Here is a 21,185-nt window from a genome sequence, read left to right on the forward strand (position 1 = left end):
AGAGAGTCGCAGAGAGAAAGAGAAAGAGAGAGGTGGGCGGTGGGAGAGCACAGCACGTGTCATCTGGTTGGTCGCTTGTCACAGCTAAGTGTATGAGTCAAGGACGAGTTTTGTAATTGGAGCGCGACGGAATGGAATTCGGAATTCGGTGGAATGCTTAGTTCTGGCAACGACCCACGCTTTAGTACGCCTGTCTTCCCTGATATTCTTCACTCCAAACCCAAACCTGCAGTGCCTGAACTGTGATGTAGTAATGCAGTATTGAGCATTAGAGGAGATGTTTTTTTAAAGCCCATCACGTACTGGGAGTGGTGAGACTGGACAGGCACTCTCTCTCAGGTTAATATTTAGGGTGTGTGTCCGACCGCCAAGAGAGCTAACGCATAAACACAAATGCTGATACACACACACACACACACACACACACACACACACACACACACACACACACACACACACACACACACACACACACACACATTTGGAATGGACCCTCAGATCTTCAAAAGGTTCTACAGCTGCACCATTGAGAGCATCTTGACTGGCTGCTTCACCGCTTGGTATGGCAACTGCCTGACATGCAACCGTAAGGCGCTACAGAGGGTAATGTGTCCGGCCCAGTACATTACTGGGGCCAAGCTTCCTGCCATCCAGGATCTCTATACCAGGCGGTGTCAGAGGAAGGCCCTAGAATTTGTCAAAGACTCCAGGCCCTCAAGTCATAGGCTGTTCTCTCTGCTACCGCACGGCAAACGGTGCCGGAGAGCGAATTCTGGGTCCAAACTCACTGGACTCTACCCACACATTCACCACATACTATACTGACATTACAACACACACACACACACACACACACACACACACACACACACACACACACACACACACAGACACACTTTCACACTCTTCACATACGCTGCTGCTATTCTGTTCATTATCTATAGTATCCTGATTGTCTAGTCACCTTTACCCCTACCTACATGTGCATATTAGTTCAATTACCTCAACTACCTCGTACCTTTGCACATTGACTGGGAGCCGGTACTCCTTGTATATAGCCTTGTTATTGTTATTTATTTTATCATCCTTTTTAACTCTGCATTGTTGAGAAAGGGCTCGTAAGTAAGCATTTCATGGTCTACAGATGTTGTATTCGGCACATGTGGCAAATAAAATTAGATTTGATTGATTTGACATACCTCTCTCTCTCTCTCTCTCTCTCTCTCTCTCTCTCTCTCTCTCTCTCTCTCTCTCTCTCTCTCTCTCTCTCTCTCTCTCTCTCTCTCTCTCTCTCTCTCTCTCTCTCTCTCTCTCTCTCTCTCTCTCTCTCTCTCTCTCTCTCTCTCTCTCTCTCTCTCTCTCTCTCTCTCTCTCTCTCTCTCTCTCTCCCACTCTCTCTCTCTCTCTCTCTCTCTCTCTCTCTGCCCCACTCTCTCTCTCTCTGTCTCTGCCCCACTCTCTCTCTCTAACACTTCATCATACCAACCGTATTTTGAACTTAGTTCAGTCAAGGAGCAAATACACCTCATGAATGTAACATCTCCTCCTTCTCTGTGCTTCGAGCTTGTTGTAGCCAACTACAGCCGTCCATGTCGGTAAATCTATGGTCTGGAGCTTTTACATTTCTTGGCTCCCTCCATTGCTTTGGTCATGATGAGTACACGTGAGTGTACATTATGTACTGTACTGACAGCTTACGCACCTTATGTAGTAGTACATGTGACAGCTTATGTACAGAGGCAAGAAAAAGCATGTGAACCATTTGGAATTACCTGGATTTCTGCATAAATTGGTCAACAAACTTCATCTGATCTTCATCTAAGTCACAACAATAGACAAACACAGTGTGCTTAAACTAATAACACACAAATGATTGTATTTTTCTTGTCTTTATTGAGCACATCATTTAAACATTCACAGTGTAGGTTGGAAAAAGTATGTGAACCCCTAGGCTAATGACTTCTCCAAAAGCTAATTGGAATCAGGAGTGAGCTAACCTGGAGTCCAATAAATGAGATGAGATTGGAGATGTTGGTTAGAGCTGCCTTGCCCCATAAAAAAACAATCACAAAATTTGAGTTTGCTATTCACAAAAGCATTGCCTAATGTGAACCATGCCTTGAACAATAGAGATCTCAGAAGACCTAAGATTAAGAATTGTTGACTTGCATAAAGCTGGAAAGGGTTACCTAAGTATATCTAAAATCCTTGATATGCATCAGTCCACGTAAGACAAATTGTCTATAAATGGAGAAAGTTCAGCACTGTTCCTACTCTGCCAAGGAGTGGCCATCCTGCAAAGATGACTGCAAGAGCACAGCGCAGAATGCTCAATGAGGTTAAGAAGAATCCTAGAGTGTCAGCTAAAGACATACATAAATCTCTGGAACATGCTAGCATCTCTGTTGATGAGTCTACGATACGTAAAACACTAAACAAGAATGGTGTTCATGGGAGGACACCACGGTAAAAGCCACTGCTGTCCAAGAAAACCAGACGGCACAATTGTCTTCTTTTTTTATTGACGGATAGCCAGGGGCACACTCCAACACTCAGACATAATTTACAAATGAAGCATTTGTGTTTAGTGAGTCCGCCAGATCAGAGGCAGTAGGGTTGACGAGGGATGTTCTCTTGATAAGTGTGTGAATTGGACCATTTCCCTGTCAAAATGTAACGAGTACTTTTGAGTGTCAGGGAAAATGTATGGAGTAAAAAGTACATAATTTTCTATAGGAATGTAGTGAAGTAAAAGTGAAAGTTGGCAAAAATATAAATAGTGAAGTAAAGTACAGATACCCCAAAAACTACTTAAGTAGTACTTTAAAGTATGTTTACTTAAGTACTTTGCGCCACTGCTGCAAAGTAATCTGTTGTTCCATAGCTAACTGAGTGCTTGACATGCACGGTCCCTTTCTCATACTCCCCTTGTGGTAATGACCATGTGATGGAGAAGCTTAACACTCTGTCCAAGGGTACACACTATAGACAAGTGATACAACGTCTATACCCTAGAGTCTTTATAAACATACACTTCATTGTTGATGTTGATATGATCTTCTGGTCATATGATGTAATTGACATCTGTGTCTAGACAGAGGTTGCACTAATAGATGGCACACACTTGCCATGTGTAGAGGGTTCGGCTTCTGTAGTGTAACAAGTGCAGAGTTTCAATGACATCACATATTGAACAACTCTCAATAGTAGTTGCACAGACAATTGGCCAGTGTTAGCTAGGGTTGATTTTTCAGTGCAACATTTGTATCTTTTTGCAAGTACAGTACCAGTGAAAGGTTTGGACACACCTACTCATTCAAGAGTTTTTCTACATTGTAGAATAACAGTGAAGACATCAAAGCTATGAAATAACACACATGGAATCATGAAGTAAGCAAAAAAGTGTTAAACACTATTGTGCAAAGCTGTCAAGGCAAAGGGTGGCTACTTTGAAGAATCTCAAATATAAAATATATTTTGATTTGTTTAACACTTTTTTTGGTTACTACATGATTCCATATGTGTTATTTCATAGTTTTGATGTCTTCACTATTACTCTACAATGTATTACATAGTAAAAATAAAGAAAAACCCTGGAATGAGTAGATGTGTCCAAACTTTGACTGGTAAATGGTTCTACAGTTTACATACACTTAGGTTGGAGTCATTAAAACTCGTTTTTCAACCACTCCACAAATTTCTTGTTAGCAAACTATAGTTTTGGCAAGTCGGTCAGGACATCTACTTTGTGCATGACACAAGTAATTTTTACAACAATTGTTTACAGACAGATTCTTATACTTATAATTCACCGTATCACAATTCCAGTGGGTCAGAAGTTTACATACACTAAGCTGACTGTGCCTTTAAACCACTTAAAAATTATGTCATGGCTATAGAAGCTTCTGATAGGCTAATTTACATAATTTGAGTAAATTGGAGTTGTACATGTGGATGTATTTCAAAGCCTACCTTCAAACTCAGTGCCTCTTTGCTTGACATCATGGGAAAATCAAAACAAATCAGCCAAGACCTCAGAAAAAAATTGTAGACCTCCATAAGTCTGGTTCATCCTTGGGAGTAATTTACAAATGCCTGAAGGTACCACGTTCATTTGTACAAACAATTGTATGCAAGTATAAACACAATGGGACCATGCAGCTGTCATACCGCTCAGGCAGGAGATGCGTTGAGTCTCCTAGAGATGGATGTACTTTGGTGCAAAAAGTGCAAATCAATCCCAGAACAACAGCGAAGAACCTTGTGAAGATGCTGGAGGAAACAAGTACAAAAGTATCTATATCCACAGTAAAACGAGTCCTATATCGACATAAACTGAAAGGCCGCTCAGCAAGGAAGAAGCCACTGCTCCAAAACCGCCATAAAAAAGCAAGTTTGACTACAGTTTGTAATTGCACATGGGGACAAAGATCGTACTTTTTGGAGAAATCTCCTCTGGTCTGATGAAACAAAAAATAGAACGTTTGGCCATAATGACCATCGTTATGTTTGGAGGAAAAAGGGGGAGGCTTGCAAGCCGAAGAACACCATCCCAACCATGAAGCACAGGGGAGGCAGCATTATGTTGTGGGGGTGCTTTGGTGCAGGAGGGACTGGTGCACTTCACAAAATAGATGCCATCAATGGGGAGGAAAATGATGTGGATATATTGAAGTAACATCTCAAGACATCAGTCAGGAAGTTAAAGCTCGTTCACAAATGGGTCTTCCAAATGGACAATGACCCCAAGCATACTTCCAAAGTTGTGGCAAAATGGCTTAAGGACAACAAAGTCAAGGTATTGGAGTGGCCATCACAAATCCCTGACCTCAATCCTATAGAAAATGTGTGGGCAGAACTGAAAAAGCGTGTGCGAGCAAGGAGGCCTACAAACTTGACCCAGTTTCAGCAGCTGTGTCAGGAGGAATGGGCCAAAATTCACCCAACTTATAGTGGGAAGCTTGTGGAAGGCTACCCGAAACGTTTGACCCAAGTTAAACAATTTAAAGGCAATGCTACCAAATACTAATTGAGTGTATGTAAACGTCTAACCCACTGGAAATGTGATGAAAGAAATAAATGCTGAAATAAATCATTCTCTCTGCAATTATTCTGACATTTCACATTCTTAAAATAAAGCAGTGATCCTAACTGAACATTTATTTGGCTAAGGTGTATGTAAACTTCCGACTTCAACTGTACTCTGGTCAGATGAGACTAATATTGAGCTTTTTGGCCATTATTGAAAGTGCTATGTCTGGCACAAACCCAACACCTCTCATCACCCCGAGAACACCATCCCGTATTTTCATCGGGCAGGGACTCGGATACTGGTGAGAATGGAAGGAATGATTTATGGCGCTAAATACACGGAAATTCTTGAGGGAAACCTGTTTCAGTCTTCAAGAGCAGGACAATAACCCTAAGCATACTGCTAAAGCATACTCGTGTGGTTAAAGGGGAAACATTTACATGTCTTGGAATGGCCTAGTCAAAGCTCAGAACTGAATTGAGAATCTGTGGTATGACTTAAAGATTGCTGTACACCAGCGGAACCCATCCAACTTGAAGGAGCTGGAGCAGTTTGCCTTGAAGAATGGGCAAGATACCCAGTGACTAGATGTGCCAAGCTTAAAGAGACATACCCCAAGAAACTTGCAGCTGTAATTGCTGCTAAAGGTGGCTCTACAAAGTATTGACTTTAGGGGGATGAATAGTCATGCACTCTCAATTTTTCAGTTTTTTTGTCTTATTTCTTGTTTTTTTCACAATAAAAAATATGTTTAATCTTCAAAGTGGTAGGCATGTTGTGTAAATCAAATGATACAAACTCTTAAAAAAATCTATTTTAATTCCAGGTTGTAAGGCAGCAAAATAGGAGAAATTCCAAGGTGGGTGAATACTTTCGCAAGCCACTGTATGTCTCCCTGTCATGGCTTTTGCGACACCAGTACAGATACCAACATGAGCAGCAGCCTCGTTTGGCTACATACGGACCGTTAGTGGAATTCCCGCTAGAGAGTAATGGTTAATGTGATTGGATGTTCATTTTTTGACTAGGCTACCTGTATTTGACATTGTGTTGTTTTTTCAAACCCCAGTTTGGGAATACCTGCATTACAGTTACTAATTACCTGTCCAAAATTGTAATCTATAATGTAACTTTTGGATTACCCAAACTCGGTAACATAATCTGATTACATTCTGTTACTTTTAGATTACTTTCTCCTTAAGAGGCATTAGAAGAACAAACAAATGTATGTAAGCAATTGAACGACATCTATTGCAGGATAAATCAATGTTAAAGTTTACATAGCTGGCCATATATGGATGTTCATTTTTACTTTATAGGTTGGTTACGTAGGCTTCTTTTCACCCATCGCTTTCTACTTCATATAATAATACTATTAAATGATATCTTTATATTAAAAACCAAAGTCTATCAGAATTACAGTCATTCCAGTAAATGTTATACCCCTTGATCTTCAAGAATAGGACTTGGAAATATGGAAGTATAGATTAGCCAAATTGTTTTACCTGAGCATAACCCCAAAACTAAGGACTTATTAGCCAGCCCTACTCTGTTGTTTATGATTTTGTTGTCATGGAGGACTGATTGGGCTCATTGATTTGAGTTGAAAAATAAATGCTGAGCTCATGGAATGGCATGCTTTGAGCACTACTGAAAAGTGCTATTTACATGTGAAAAATGAATGCCATATTATGTGTTTACTATAGACCTATTGTTTACCTCTTTGTTGGTGACACTTTGATATCTTGATAATATGCAGCTGTTTAAAGGGCAAATCCACAGATGAAACAATAACAAAACGGATGCCCCGCCTCTGTTTTGGTAAAAAGCTGAGGGATGGGCCTGGAGAAATGTAACCACTCTCAGATTAATAGACAGAGCTATGGATGCAAGGACTGACCATCCATGATATCAAACGTATTGTTTTAACCATGTTATGAGGTTATACAGGGTTTGTATATATTTACAATGTTTACAGACATTGGAGTAAAACAAGCTTATATTTTGGGTTCTGATGGGTTACAACAGTTGAACTAAGCTCATGAGGCATTTATAAGTTCTATTCTTCAAGAATCCATGGATATATATAAGAGCAGCAGTGTGATTCACATCAATGCACAATGTAGATATCAGTAATAAGTGATATCCGTATCGCCGTAGACTGCTGTAATCCTTACCTCCAAACGTTTATTCAAGTTGGATTATCTTGGATGCCGACAGCAGTCGCACTATTGGAAGACATATCTTGGACTGTAGCCTACAAAAGCCTATTCCTGCTCTTTTTCCGCGATCCATAAAATACATTTTGTGTGTAATCATAGTGGTCTCTGTCTTATGGTCAGACTCTCTCAGGTCTAACAAACTTAAACTTGTGCCTTTTTTCAATGCTGATTTAAATGTCATTGAGAAAACAGAGAAGTGTCAAGATTGTTTTCCACAAACATCCTTTCTGAATTTAAAAGTAATCCACGAAGTAATCGTCTAGTTTTTCAAAGGTATCTGTAATCTGATGACAATATTTTTAGCTTGTAACGTAATGGATTACAGTTTTAAAAAAAAACAACCCTGTGGTTTAAGTGATGGTTTTGGATGGAGGTAATGACACAAAGCCTAGAGTATTGACTTCTCTAAAGACAGCTTTATACCATAGGAAGGAGAGCAGTGGTGGCTAGCAGAGTGGAGCTAATTGCCCTATTCACAGCCCCACTAAAGCACATATTTACCATTTCCACCTATCATACCTGCCCAGCGAGGAAGAGATGGAGGGGCGATAGAGAGGAGAGAAAGAGAGAGAGGGAGGGAGAGAGATAGAAAAAGAGAGAGAAAGAGTGAGAGAGACAGAGAGGGGGAGAGTGTGTTTGTGTGTGCGTGCATGTGTGGCTGTACAGCAAACATCTGCTGGCTCCCGAGTGGCGCAGCGGTCTAAGGCACTGCATCTCAGTGCTAGAGGCGTCACTACAGACCCTGGTTCGATTCTAGGCTGTATCACAACTGGCTGTGATTGTGAGTCCCATAGGGCGGTGCACAATTGGCCCAGCATCGTCCGGCTTAGGGTTTGGCCGGTGTCAGACAGTCATTGTAAATAGGAATTTTTTCTTAACTGACTTGCCTAGTTAAATAAAGGTTAAATACATCTGCTGGGTGGATCCTCCTGCTCTCGGCAGAGTGTAATGAAAACTGCTATCTCCAGACGTGCTGCTTTTGTAATGGAGGGCTTAGTGCTCTGAGGAATACCTCTCTCTATTGCTCTATTTTTCTTTTCTCGCTCTCTGTTTTTTCTCTCTTTCTCCCTCTTTGACTGTCATTCTACCTCTTGTCTTTTTCATTCTCCCTGTCTCTCCCCTATTCCCTTTATCTCTTTCTCTCTCTTCTCCTCTCTCCCTCCTCCCCTCTCTGTCTCTCCTCTGTTTCCCTTCTCTCGTCGGAGGAGATCACTCTCTGTATGAACACACCGTCCTGTCAGTGCTCTGATCTCTCTGCCCACGTTCACCCAGGGATCCTTCTGCGGTAATCTACAGCTTAAGTTGCTCTATATCCTATTAAAGTAGATAACACATAACCGCTGTGAAGATAAACTCAGATCAGATATTAGGAGTTGAGTGTCCATGTCGTTGAATGAGCATTTGATGAGTCACTGAAGAGGGAATTGGGGCCAATCCCATATGGCACCCTATTCTTCACATATAGTGCACCAAAAGTATTGCTCTAAAATGGAGTGAATCCTAACTTCCACTTAAATCAACATTTCCTTTAGTCATGCGTCAATGTCAGTGGGAGACAGTGACATTTTGAATTAAATGGTCGTTTTTTGGTAGGATACTTCCCTACCTTAGTCTGGCTGTATGAGTAGCACCTACTGCATAAATGCCCTATAATGTGTTCTCTAGTCTATTCTCCCTCTAGGCAGCTGTTGTTGTGTTGGTACGATATGTTCTCTCCGGAGCTGATGTGAGAGGAAAGGGATGTCACAGGGACAGAGAGCTTAGCTAACAGGGTGACCTGCTGTATGAGTCACACAGCTGGCATTGAAGAGCTGCTCACACATAGGTTCTACACTCGCACCATTCTTCCATTGGAAATTCCATCATTTGGTGTTTTGTTGATGGTGGTAGAAAACGCTGTCTCAGGCGCCGCTCCAAGTTTCCCCATAAGTGTTCAACTGGGTTGAGATCTGGTGACTGAGATGGCCATGGATATAGGATATGGTTTACATTGTTTTCATGCTCATAAAACTGTTTTGGATGGGGGAAATGTCATCCTATGGGGGCATAGCCATCATAGCTAAAATAATTGCCTGCCAAGCATTTTTTAACACACATTTTTTAACATTTTTAACACCCTAAGCATGATGGCACGTTAATTGCTTAATTAACTCAGGAACCACACCTGTGTGGAAGCACCTTCTTTCAATATACTTTGTAACCCTCATTTACTCAAGTGTTTCCTTTATTTTGGTAGTTACCTGTAGCTAGCAGATTGAAACGGGCCAATATGATGCACCATTAGACGTGACAGGATAGGTACTGCTTGGTGTAGCATAGAGAATTTTCGACCTACCTTAACTTGGTGATACTGTCTTCGTTCTCGATTCGGCTAAACATGTATCTTTTGAAATAGAGATGTCGGCGTACACATTGTTGGATTACTTCATAGAGCAAAACATGTATTTACTTTAATAACACAGCATTTTCTAAGTTCAAACCATCTACTTGCAACTGGTCATGGACATTTAAGAAGATACATGTTCGGCCGAACGAAGATAAGGTTGGTTGAAAATTCTGTGCTACGCCAAACAGTACCGATCCTGTAACGGCTAATGGAGTATCACATTAGCCCTCTAGCTAACTCACACCTATAACACTAACGCTAGTTGACACACACTGACACACAGATAATACTGCTGCCATGCCGAAGTCGTGGCACGCAGGCCTCAAGGCCTGCCTAGAGATGTGTACCAGTCCACACCGTTAGTACATTGTCAGAGCACACTATACACACGCATGCATTATGTACACACACACACGTAGTGGAAAATAGAGAGTGAACAAATATGAACGATGAGAAAGGCCAGTGATGAAGATGCCTCTAGCAACTTGCTGGCCCAGTGTGATGACTCAATCACGATTTATGGCATTGTTTGAAAGACGGACCATCTGTGGGCTATCATAGGGGTCAAACACACCGTATCTGTGACAATCTCAATGAAGAGACATTCTCACAGAAGTCCTAGGGTCACTGAAGCCAGGAGAGGTGAAGACTGATGAAACTTGAATCGACTAAATTTATATTACTGTATGAATTAAATTGCCATGTTTGGATTGTTTCAAGAGTTCATAAAGAGCTATGTTTCATTATACTGTAAGTGCTATGGATTTATTGTTACAGAGAAACTGTGTTACTCAAAAACAAGATCCCACCATCACAGGTGGGAAAAGGGCTGCCTAAGTATGATCCCCAATCAGAGACAACGATAGACAGCTGCCTCTGATTAGGGACCATACCGGCCAAACAAAGAAATAAGAAAACTAGATTGCCCACCCAAATCACACCCTGACCTGACCAAATAGAGAAATAGAAAGGCTCTCTATGGACAGGACGTGACAAAATTGGTGAAGTGAAATGAAAAATATTACTTAAAAAAAATATTAAACAAAATTCAAAATCGAAAAGTGGTGCGTGCATATGTATTCACCCCATTTGCTATGAAGCCCTCAAATAAGATCTGCTGCAACCATTTACCTTCAGAAGTCACATAATTAGTTAAATATAGTCCACCTGTGTGCAATCTCAGTGTCACATGATCTGTCACATGATCTCAGTATATATACACCTGTTCTGAAAGGCCCCAGAGTCTGCAACATCACTAAGCAAGCAGCACCACCAAGCAAGTGGCACCATGAAGACCAAGGAGCTCTCCAAACTGGTCAGGGTCAAAGTTGTGGAGAAGCACAGATTAGGGTTGGGTTATAAAAAAATATCCCGAAACTTTGAACATCCCACAGAGCACCATTAAATCCATTATTAAAAATGGAAAGAATATGGAACCACAACAAACCTGCCAAGAGAGGGCCGCCCACCAAAACTCACGGACTAGGCAAGGAGGGCATTAATCAGAGAGGCAACAAAGAGACCAAAGATAACCCTGAAGGAGCTGCAAAGCTCCTTCAAAGAGTATCTGTCCATAGACCCTCTTTAAGCCGTACACTACATAGAGCTGGGCTTCACGGAAGAGTGGCCAAAAAAAGCCATTTATTAATGAAAAAAAATAAGCAAACATGTTTGGTGTTCGCCAAAAGGCATGTTGGAGACTCCCCGAACATATGGAAGAAGGTACTCTGGTTAGATGAGACTAAAATTGAGCTTTTTGGCCATCAAGGAAAACGCTATGTCTGGAGCAAACCCAACACCTCTCATCCCCCATCCCTTCAGTGAAGCATGGTGATCGCAGCATCATGCTGTGGGGATGTTTTTCATCGGTGGGGACTGGGAAACTGGTCAGAATGGAAGGAATGATGGATGGCTTTAAATACAGGGAAATTCTTGAAGGAAACCTGTTTCAGTCTTCAAGAGCAGGACAATAACCTTAAGCATACTGTTAAAGCAACACTCGTGGGGTTTAAGGGGAAACATTTACATGTCTTGGAATGGCCTGGTCAAAGCCCAGACCTCAATCCAATTGAGAATCTGTGGTATGACTTAAAGATTGCTGTACACCAGCGGAACCCATCCAACTTGAAGGAGCTGGAGCAGTTTTGCCTTGAAGATTGGGCAAAAATCCCAATGGCTAGATGTGCCAAGTTTATAGAGACATATCCCAAGAGACTTGCAGCTGTAAATGTTACAAAAGGTGGCTCTACAAAGTATTGACTTTGGTGGGTGAATAGTTATGCACGCTCAAGTTTCTTTTTGTCTTATTTCTTATTTGTTTCACAATAAAAAATATTTTGCATCTTCAAAGTGGTAGGCATGTTGTGTAAATCAAATGATACAAAAAAATCTATTTTCATTCCAGGTTGTAAGGCAACAAAATAGGAAAAATACCAAGGGGGTGAATACTTTCGCAAGCCACTCTATATGCTTGGTCTAACTATGCATCTCTGAGTCAAGGTTAACTCAATCATTAAATGCTAGGACATTGATTGCAAGACATTAGTTCCTTTGTCCCTTAGCCTCTTAATAATTGCATAACGGTAAACCTAGACACGTGCATCTTATAGTATTCCGAGTGGTGATGCAAGGTTCGCAACCTTGGCGATACCCACTGGACATCTACTGTAGCATTCACATGATAATGGAGTCATATTGATGAGTCTAGTTTATTATATTCAACATAATGTTTGGATAATTTCTACCACCCTACACACACACTCACTCACACGCACACACACATGTACACACACACACTTCAACGTCTAAGCCTTTTCTTATCTTCTTTCTGGATGCTCTCATTAGAGAGGATATACTGTAAATTGGTATTACTGTCAACATGTGTAATCTGTTCACGCCTGTTCTCTCTTGGCGAGGGAGCGGGTGGTGGAGCCCTGCTTTGTTTTTCCTCCTCAGCGGAATGCTACGCTGGCTAGCCGGGACTGTGTTGTGTTGTTGTGACTGAAGAAGCGTGACTGGCCATCTGCTCGCTGTGATTCCTACACCATGCTATAGTCAGGGATGGACACAGATGAGTGGCTGCGCTTTGAGAGGAATCCTTCCGATGGTGGAGGGGTCTGTGTGTTTGTGTTTGTGTGTGTGTGTGTTAGTGTGTCTGTGTGTGTGTGCGCAGGTTTGTGTTTATTTCTGATGAAGCCTCCACTCAGTGATATGATACCATAGGGGTTTTGTCAATTATACTTTCTGACATTGTACAGTAGCCATTGTAGGGTTATCAGCGTATGGTTTATATCAGTGTATGGTTTATATCAGCGTATGGTTTATATCAGTGTATGGTTTATATCAGCGTATGGTTTATATCAGTGTATGGTTTATATCAGCGTATGGTTTATATCAGCGTATGGTTTATATCAGCGTATGGTTTATATCAGCGTATGGTTTATATCAGCGTATGGTTTATGTCAGCGTATGGTTTATGTCAGCGTATGGTTTATGTCAGCGTATGGTTTATATCAGCGTATGGTTTATGTCAGCGTATGGTTTATATCAGCGTATGGTTTATATCAGCGTATGGTTTATATCAGCGTATGGTTTATATCAGCGTATGGTTTATATCAGCGTATGGTTTATATCAGCGTATGGTTTATATCAGCGTATGGTTTATGTCAGCGTATGGTTTATGTCAGCGTATGGTTTATGTCAGCGTATGGTTTATGTCAGCGTATGGTTTATATCAGCGTATGGTTTATATCAGCGTATGGTTTATATCAGCGTATGGTTTATATCAGCGTATGGTTTATATCAGCGTATGGTTTATGTCAGCGTATGGTTTATGTCAGCGTATGGTTTATATCAGCGTATGGTTTATATCAGCGTATGGTTTATATCAGCGTATGGTTTATGTCAGCGTATGGTTTATGTCAGCGTATGGTTTATGTCAGCGTATGGTTTATATCAGCGTATGGTTTATATCAGCGTATGGTTTATGTCAGCGTATGGTTTATGTCAGCGTATGGTTTATATCAGCGTATGGTTTATATCAGCGTATGGTTTATATCAGCGTATGGTTTATATCAGCGTATGGTTTATGTCAGCGTATAGTTTATATCAGCGTAGATTGGTCGGTGTACAGTGGTTACAGTATGTTGATGCCTCTACTCTCTCTCTCTCTCTCTCTCCTCCCTCCCTCCCTCCCCCCTGCCTCTCTCCCCTCACCAGATGTACATCCAGACCACCACCCTGACTATCTCGCTCAGCCTCAGCGCCTCTGTCTCTCTGGGGATGCTGTACATGCCCAAGGTCTACGTCATCATCTTTCACCCGGAGCAGAACATCCCCAAGCGTAAACGCAGCTTCAAGGCCATCGTCACCGCCGCCACCATGTCAGGCAAGCTGCAGAAGGGAGGCGAACGGCCCAACGGAGAGGTCAAGACGGAGCTGTGTGAGAGCATGGAGACCAACAGTGAGTAAGAACACACCTTTACTAACCTATACATGATACACTTATATATCTAATGATATATTGTATACACCTATAGTAACAGTATACACATATATAGTACATCTACACCAGGGTTCCCCAACTGACGGTCCATGGGCTGAATGGTTTTATTTGGCCCCCCAAGTAAAAAAAAAAAATTACAAATAAAGTGTTTGTTGAATTTTCGTTGTTGGACATAAAAGACTGTCAAAACACCAGGAAATCAGCTACAAGTAATACATTTTTTGGGAAATCTGACCCCAAGTATTCCCACGCATAATAGAGAGACACGGGATCATATACAAATGTAAACAAGATTTGAAATTGTTATGTTTTAGTCAAACATATCTGTTTGGGATTCTTGCGGTCAATTTGTAATTATGTTCCGTCCCCCCGACCATCCGCTCCAAAAAAATCCACCCGTGGCTGAATCTAGTTGATGATCCCTGATCTACACTAATATAACTAACAATCTATACACCTAAACTCATAGAAAAAAACCCAAATCTATAGATCTACAATTACACACAACAGAAAGAATCTATACAACTACACTGATATAACCAACCTTTTGATAATCTCTACAACTACAGTATAACAGTAGTAACATGTAAGACCCTTTTTCATATCTCTCATTGAAATATCAGTATTTTTAATAACAGAAAATGTAATGTCTGAGTTGTAAACAATGTTCTTGATAGAGCAGCTTGAGTGCTGCAACCTGTTTTTTGAGCACTATTGTTTACTTCACATACAGAGTGTTAAAATGAGCTTCCCATTCAGCTTAACTATGTGGAGCAGCTTACTTAAACGTCAAAGCTTTGTTGTGTGAGGAGCCAGTCTTGCCTCATCGACACTACGACCTGGAAAATGTTTTAATTCACCAGTGGAGATTCAGAATGTTCAGTGGGTGTTTAAAACATTTATTTAATCACAGAGTTGATCTGGGTGTTCTGAGAGGTTTAAACGGTTCTGGAGTGTTTGGAGTAATTAGGCTTCGTTTACTCTGTTCTGTGTTCTGAACTGCAGCAGGTTTAACTATTTCTTCATTACAGACCTGAACGCCCAGAAGTCTTGCAGTCAGCAGTTTAGTCGGCTAGAATAACACACACACACACACACACACACACACACACACACACACACACACACACACACACACACACACACACACACACACACACACGCACACACACACACACACACACGTACACACACACACGTACACACGTACGCACACAGAGTTAATTTTCATAAACCACAGTCTGCCTGAGACATTATTTTCAAATGCTAACTGCCTAGGGTTTGTGTTGTGTGAAGAAGAAACTGTTGGAACAGTTTTGATTCTTACAGTTTGACACATTGTCTCCTTTAAAATCCTCCTAATCAAGGCGGGCACAGGGTACCGTCTTGACGATAGCTCAGCGCCAGCGGTCCATGGTCGCTTAAAAACAACTGACATTTACAACCAACAGCTACAGGGGACATGTAACATAACGGACTTGACAAACACAGCCTCAGACCCCAGATGCAGGTGTGCACTAATATTACACTCAATAGGAAATATAGATCTCCTGATATATTTCCTCTCCTCTCTTCCCCTCTTTTTCCCCCTGGCAGCTTCATCAACTAAGACAACATATGTCAGCTACAGTAATCATGCCATCTGAACATCTTAACAGCACCAAAGTGGAGGGAGGGTCCCCAGGGGCGAGAACAGCTGAGGAAAGGAGCTGTCACTCAGACAGATAGATGACGGACTGACGGACGTAAAGACGGACAGACAGATGGAACTCCCACCGCCACCGCTAACCAAGCATGAGACATTTTATATTGTTCTGAAAGCATCAAACCGACCCACCACCAGAGAGGCGGGACCACAAAGACCAACCACCAATCAGTGGGCCCCGTTCGCTCTCTTCCTGTAAATCACAGCACAACGGTCCTGCCATAAACTTTGAACTAACCGTGAAAAAAAGAGATTTAACGGTTTAAAAAAATCCACTGCAGGCTCTATGGTCCAGAGAAAAAAATGAATAAAAAAGAAGAAAAACATAACAAAACAAAACAGTGTAAAAGTTATACATATGGGAGATGTATATGGGAGATAAAAAGTCATTTAAAGAGTTTTAAAAAATTAAATATTTAAAAGAGAAAATAGAAGAAACTATGAGAATTGACCATGATGTTTATTGTTATTCTACTTGTAAGTATTTTTGTGGTTGTGAAGATTTTTTCATTCTTGTCCCATCTGTCGTGCGACCTTGCATACTCAGAAAGTTTGTCTCTTGTATCGATTGGCTAACTGGATGGGTAGCTCTGGCTTGTGAATCTGTAAATGCCCTGGTTGAAGCATGCCAGTTTTTATACAAATGATTTATTTATAATAAAGGAATGTTTTGCAAATGTGTAGATGTGTTGCTTGTGCTTTTAAGATACAACACAGACACCAATTTCATGTTTTTGTTTATTACTATATTTGTGACCAACCGGCTCAATTTGGTCTTCTGTAGCAAAATTCGAAATTGTGTTTTTTACATTGGATAAAAGTAGTGACTCAGAGCTAGAAAATGATATATCATACACTACAGTTGAGGAACATTGGGAAAGTAATTCTGCTTTGAAAGTTGATAAACTTGGCCTTTGAATGTTTTGGTACACCTACTGGAGAGCTCTCCTTTGTCTACACCGTTCGGTATTGTTCACACCCATCTCTTTACCGATTCGCATGTGAGGCCATGTACTAAACAACCAAAGATTTCAAGACTAAAGGCTGGTTTATACTATGGATGTGTTCGTAAATTTAATCTGGAGTACCAGAGTGTGCTCTGAGCGTTCGTAAATTCAGAGCGTTTTGCTCTTGGAGCGTTCAGAGCGCACACTGGGTTGATCCGAGCGTTCTGTCCAAACAACAGCCGTCAAGCACCCAAGCTAACGTTGGCTAGCTTGCTAGCTACTACCAGACACAAGGGAGTTCACTCTGACCATTTTACTACCGTAGCAGAGCTGGTTAGGCTGTTTTTATGTCATCCAGATCATTGGTGACTGCAAATGTGCTGCTAGCAAATACTTAATTCTGCTTTTTTGCCAACGTTTACTGACACTGGCCATATTCAGCAGGTGTTGAGCGTTCGTAAATCCGTCAGTTATTTTGCTCTCTGTCTCACTGAGATAAGAGTGCCCTGAAATCGGAGTAGATAGCCAGAGCGAATTTACCAACTACATCTATCAACAGTTGTTGCAGTGACATCATGAACATTCTGTTAAGACAGCTAAACAATGAACCATAATCACAACCCATGACATTACTACACTGCATGAATCAGCAGGTAGCTAACCAACCAGGTTCAATGTTAGCTAGCTAACATTAGGCTATAACTCGCAAAGCAAATGGCTCTGAGATACGAATAATATTACTACACAGATCATACACGTAACGTTAGCTAGCGAGCCAGCCAGCAAACATTAGCTAGCTAGCTAACAGTACACTTTAACTTGAAATGAAAATGACTTTCTGACTAACCTGTTAGGGCTAGGGGGCAGTATTGACACGGCCGCATAAAAAACGTACCCGATTTAATCTGGTTACTACTCCTGCCCAGTAACTAGAATATGCATATAATTATTGGCTTTGGATAGAAAACACCCTAAAGTTTCTAAAACTGTTTGAATGGTGTCTGTGAGTATAACAGAACTCATATGGCAGGCAAAAACCTGAGAAGATTCTGAACAGGAAGTGGCCTGTCTGACAAGTTGTTGTTCATCTTGGCTCTTTTTATTGAAGACTGAGGATCTTTGCTGTAACGTGACACTTCCTACGGCTCCCATAGGCTCTCAGAGCCCGGGAAAAAGCTGAATGATATCGAGGCAGCCTCTGGCTGAAACACATTATCGCGTTTGGCAAGTGGCCGATCAGAGGAAAATGGGCTTAGGCGCGTGCACGAGTCGACCCCGTGTTTTATTTTCTTTCCTCTTTTTACCTAAACGCAGATTCCTGGTCGGAATATTATCGCTTTTTTACGAGAAAAATTGCATAAAAATTGATTTTAAACAGCGGTTGACATGCTTCGAAGTACGGTAATGGAATATTTAGAATTTTTTTGTCACGAAATGCGCCATGCTCGTCACCCTTATTTACCCTTTCGGATAGTGTCTTGAACGCACGAACAAAACGCCGCTATTTGGATATAACAATGGATTATTTGGGACCAAACCAACATTTGTTATTGAAGTAGAAGTCCTGGGAGTGCATTCTGATGAAGAACAGCAAAGGTAATAACATTTTTCTTATAGTAAATCTGACTTTGGTGAGTGCTAAACTTGCTGGGTGTCGAAATAGCTAGCCCTGTGATGCCGGGCTATCTACTGAGAATATTGCAAAATGTGCTTTCACCGAAAAGCTATTTTAAAATCGGACATATCGAGTGCATAGTGCACTGCTACTTCCACAATAAATGTTGTTTTTGTTCCAAATAATCCATAGTTATGTCCAAATACCTCCGTTTTGTTCTTGCATTCAGGTCACTATCCGAAGGGTAACGGGCAAGTGCATTTCGAGACAAAAAAAATCTAAATGTTCCTTTATCGTACTTAGAAGCACATCAAACGCTGTTTAAAATCAATTTTTATTATATTTTTCTCGTAAAATAGCAATAATATTCCAACCGGACAATAGTGTATTCATTCAAAGAGGAAAAGAAAAAACAGCATGGTCGAAACCTGTTCTAGAGCTCAAGTCGATAGTGCACGGTGTGTTATGTGGCTCTAGAAGGTTCTCAGACCGTGAAACAGCCTCGTACATTTGCAATATGTTCAATTCATTTTGACCATCACGAAAATGACGACATTTAGAAATGTCTCAGAGTTGCAAGGCTAGGTGCATTGAAACCACCTCGGCCCATAGAGACGGACCCCAATGTTACTGTCCGATAGCTCATTCAAAGACCCCGTAGCAACACCTGGAAAAAGTGGATTTTCAGCAACAATTAAGGTCGCTGCTCGGGCTCAAAATGACCTTTCAAGCCGAAACTTGGGATTCAGGGTTGCCTCATCTAGGCCTGCACATAAAGTCAAAGCTGGACACACAGCTAGAACGTAACTACATGTTTTACATTTTTATTATGATTTCATCTGAAGGCGCTGTGAATTAGGGGCCTGCTCTGATATATGTGATAGTTGGCCTATAACCAAGTTGGAAAAAGTGGGTTTGGTGTCAGATGGTATCAGTTTGGTGTCAGAATGATATCTAATTGACTGATGGAGTCCCACTTCTCTCATGTCACCATTGAGCGATGGAGAGGAACCACTAGCACTGCCCAGCCATCTCGAGTTCATCGGGCCAGTCAATTTAGCATTTCTGAAGTATTTTTGAGCATGTCAAATTTGTGATGGTAAATGCCCATTGACAAATATTGCAAAATATTGCAACATATTGTACATTTGCAATATTATTCAATAGTGAAAAACATCACCAAATGGACATGATGAAAACACCACAACAAGCGATGGAGAGGAACCACAGTCACTGCCCGGCCATCCCGAGTTCATCGGGCCAGTCAATTATGCATTTCTGCAGTATTTTTGAGCATGTCAAATTCGTGATGCTAAATGCCCATTGAAACATATTGCAAATGTATGGCGCATTTGCAATATAATTCAACAGTGAAAAATCATCACCAAATGGACATGATGAAATCAACACAACGAGCAATGGAGAAGAACCACTAGCACTGCCCGGCCATCCCGAGTTCATCGAACTTGTAAATTAAGCATTTCTGCAGTATTTTTGAGCATGTCAAATTCGTGATGGTGAATGCCTTATGAACCTGTCTTCAATGACAATCCATCATGCTACTGTGAGGTGTACCTGTGTCGATTCTAAGCTTCCTGGAGCAACCGGAAGTTGTTAAAAACACCCTAAAGGTGTTTGATATAACCAACAAGCAGATTGTGAAAATCACTCAATTCAACCCTGTGTAAATCAGTCAATTCTTAACGTAAAGACGTAAAACTCAGGATTCTGTGAAAGCCTACCACAATGGCAAAATGTGTCGATTCTAAGCTTCCTGGAGCAACCGTAAGTTGTTAAAAACACCCTAAAGGTGATTTGATATAATTATCCTCTTGAGGATACAATAGGATAGGGGGCGCCACAGCGCATTTTGAAATTTTTTTTCTTCCCATTTTCAACGGCCTACTAATCAAACTCAGAAGCTAGGGCATGCATATACTTATTATATATGGATAGAAAACACTCTAAAGTTTCTAAAACTGTTTGAATGGTGTCTGTGAGTATAACAGAACTCAAATGGCAGTCAAAACCCCGAGACCGATTGAAACAGGAAGTGGAATTCTGAATTGTGGACTCGACTTCTCATCTTTCCCTATAAATAACACTGTTAACCATGGTTCAGTGAGCACTTCCTATTGCTTCCACTAGATGTCGCCAGTCTTTTCATAGTGGTTTGAGCCTTATAGAGTCAAAACTCAGTGAATGAGACGAGTTTGAAATTGGTCACAGGGGATGGGCCATCACCATTATGACGCCGGCGGCCATGTCTGCCCCCACCTTTTGAAACGGTTTTAAAGGCCATGACATCATCCCCCTCGAATCTTATTGGCTCTCTTGGTGTTACAGGCCCTGAAGATTTATGTTTTACAACGTTTGACATGTTTGAACGAACCTACATGCGGGAGCATCGCATTTTATCCGGAACTTCAGCCCTGCGCTTGGAGAGAGCCATAGGACGCGCTACCAACATCAGGCTAATGGAACGTGAAGTATGGACTTTTTGACCGAAAATACATCTGTTGTGGACCTGGGATGCTTTCTGATGAAGACAACTAAAGGTAGGCGATTATTGACAATATTATACAAGATGAGATGTGACATGCGATTGTTTCCAAGATGGCGCCGAGCTCTGTATATTAGCTCATTTTCTGAGTATCGCATCTCCTTTTATCGCAAAGTGTGATTACCCAGTAAAGTTAATTTAAAATCTGGTATGACGGGTGTTCTCAAGAGATATTCATCTATAAATGTTAGATTGACAATATAAATTAAAA

At 41.2% G+C, this 21,185-nt stretch overlaps 1 protein-coding gene across 3 annotated transcripts in view; it reads left to right on the top strand.

The window, feature by feature from the left end:
* LOC106576124 (metabotropic glutamate receptor 8) overlaps positions 1–16,530 on the top strand; it is a 409,175-nt gene extending 392,645 nt beyond the window's left edge. For 2 of the 3 annotated variants that reach the window (XM_045699728.1, XM_045699730.1), the window contains 2 exons: positions 13,859–14,102; positions 15,741–16,530. In XM_045699728.1, coding sequence (XP_045555684.1) covers positions 13,859–14,102; positions 15,741–15,790 — 294 coding nt within the window. In that variant the 3' untranslated portion in view covers positions 15,791–16,530. Of the gene's footprint in view, positions 1–13,858; positions 14,107–15,740 lie in introns of all 3 variants that reach the window. The other variant, XM_045699729.1, reaches the window with a different exon arrangement.
* Positions 16,531–21,185: the final 4,655 nt, after the last annotated feature.

The sequence above is a fragment of the Salmo salar genome, chromosome ssa17 (assembly GCF_905237065.1).
Source record: "Salmo salar chromosome ssa17, Ssal_v3.1, whole genome shotgun sequence".
Classification (NCBI taxonomy): Eukaryota; Metazoa; Chordata; class Actinopteri; order Salmoniformes; family Salmonidae; genus Salmo; species Salmo salar.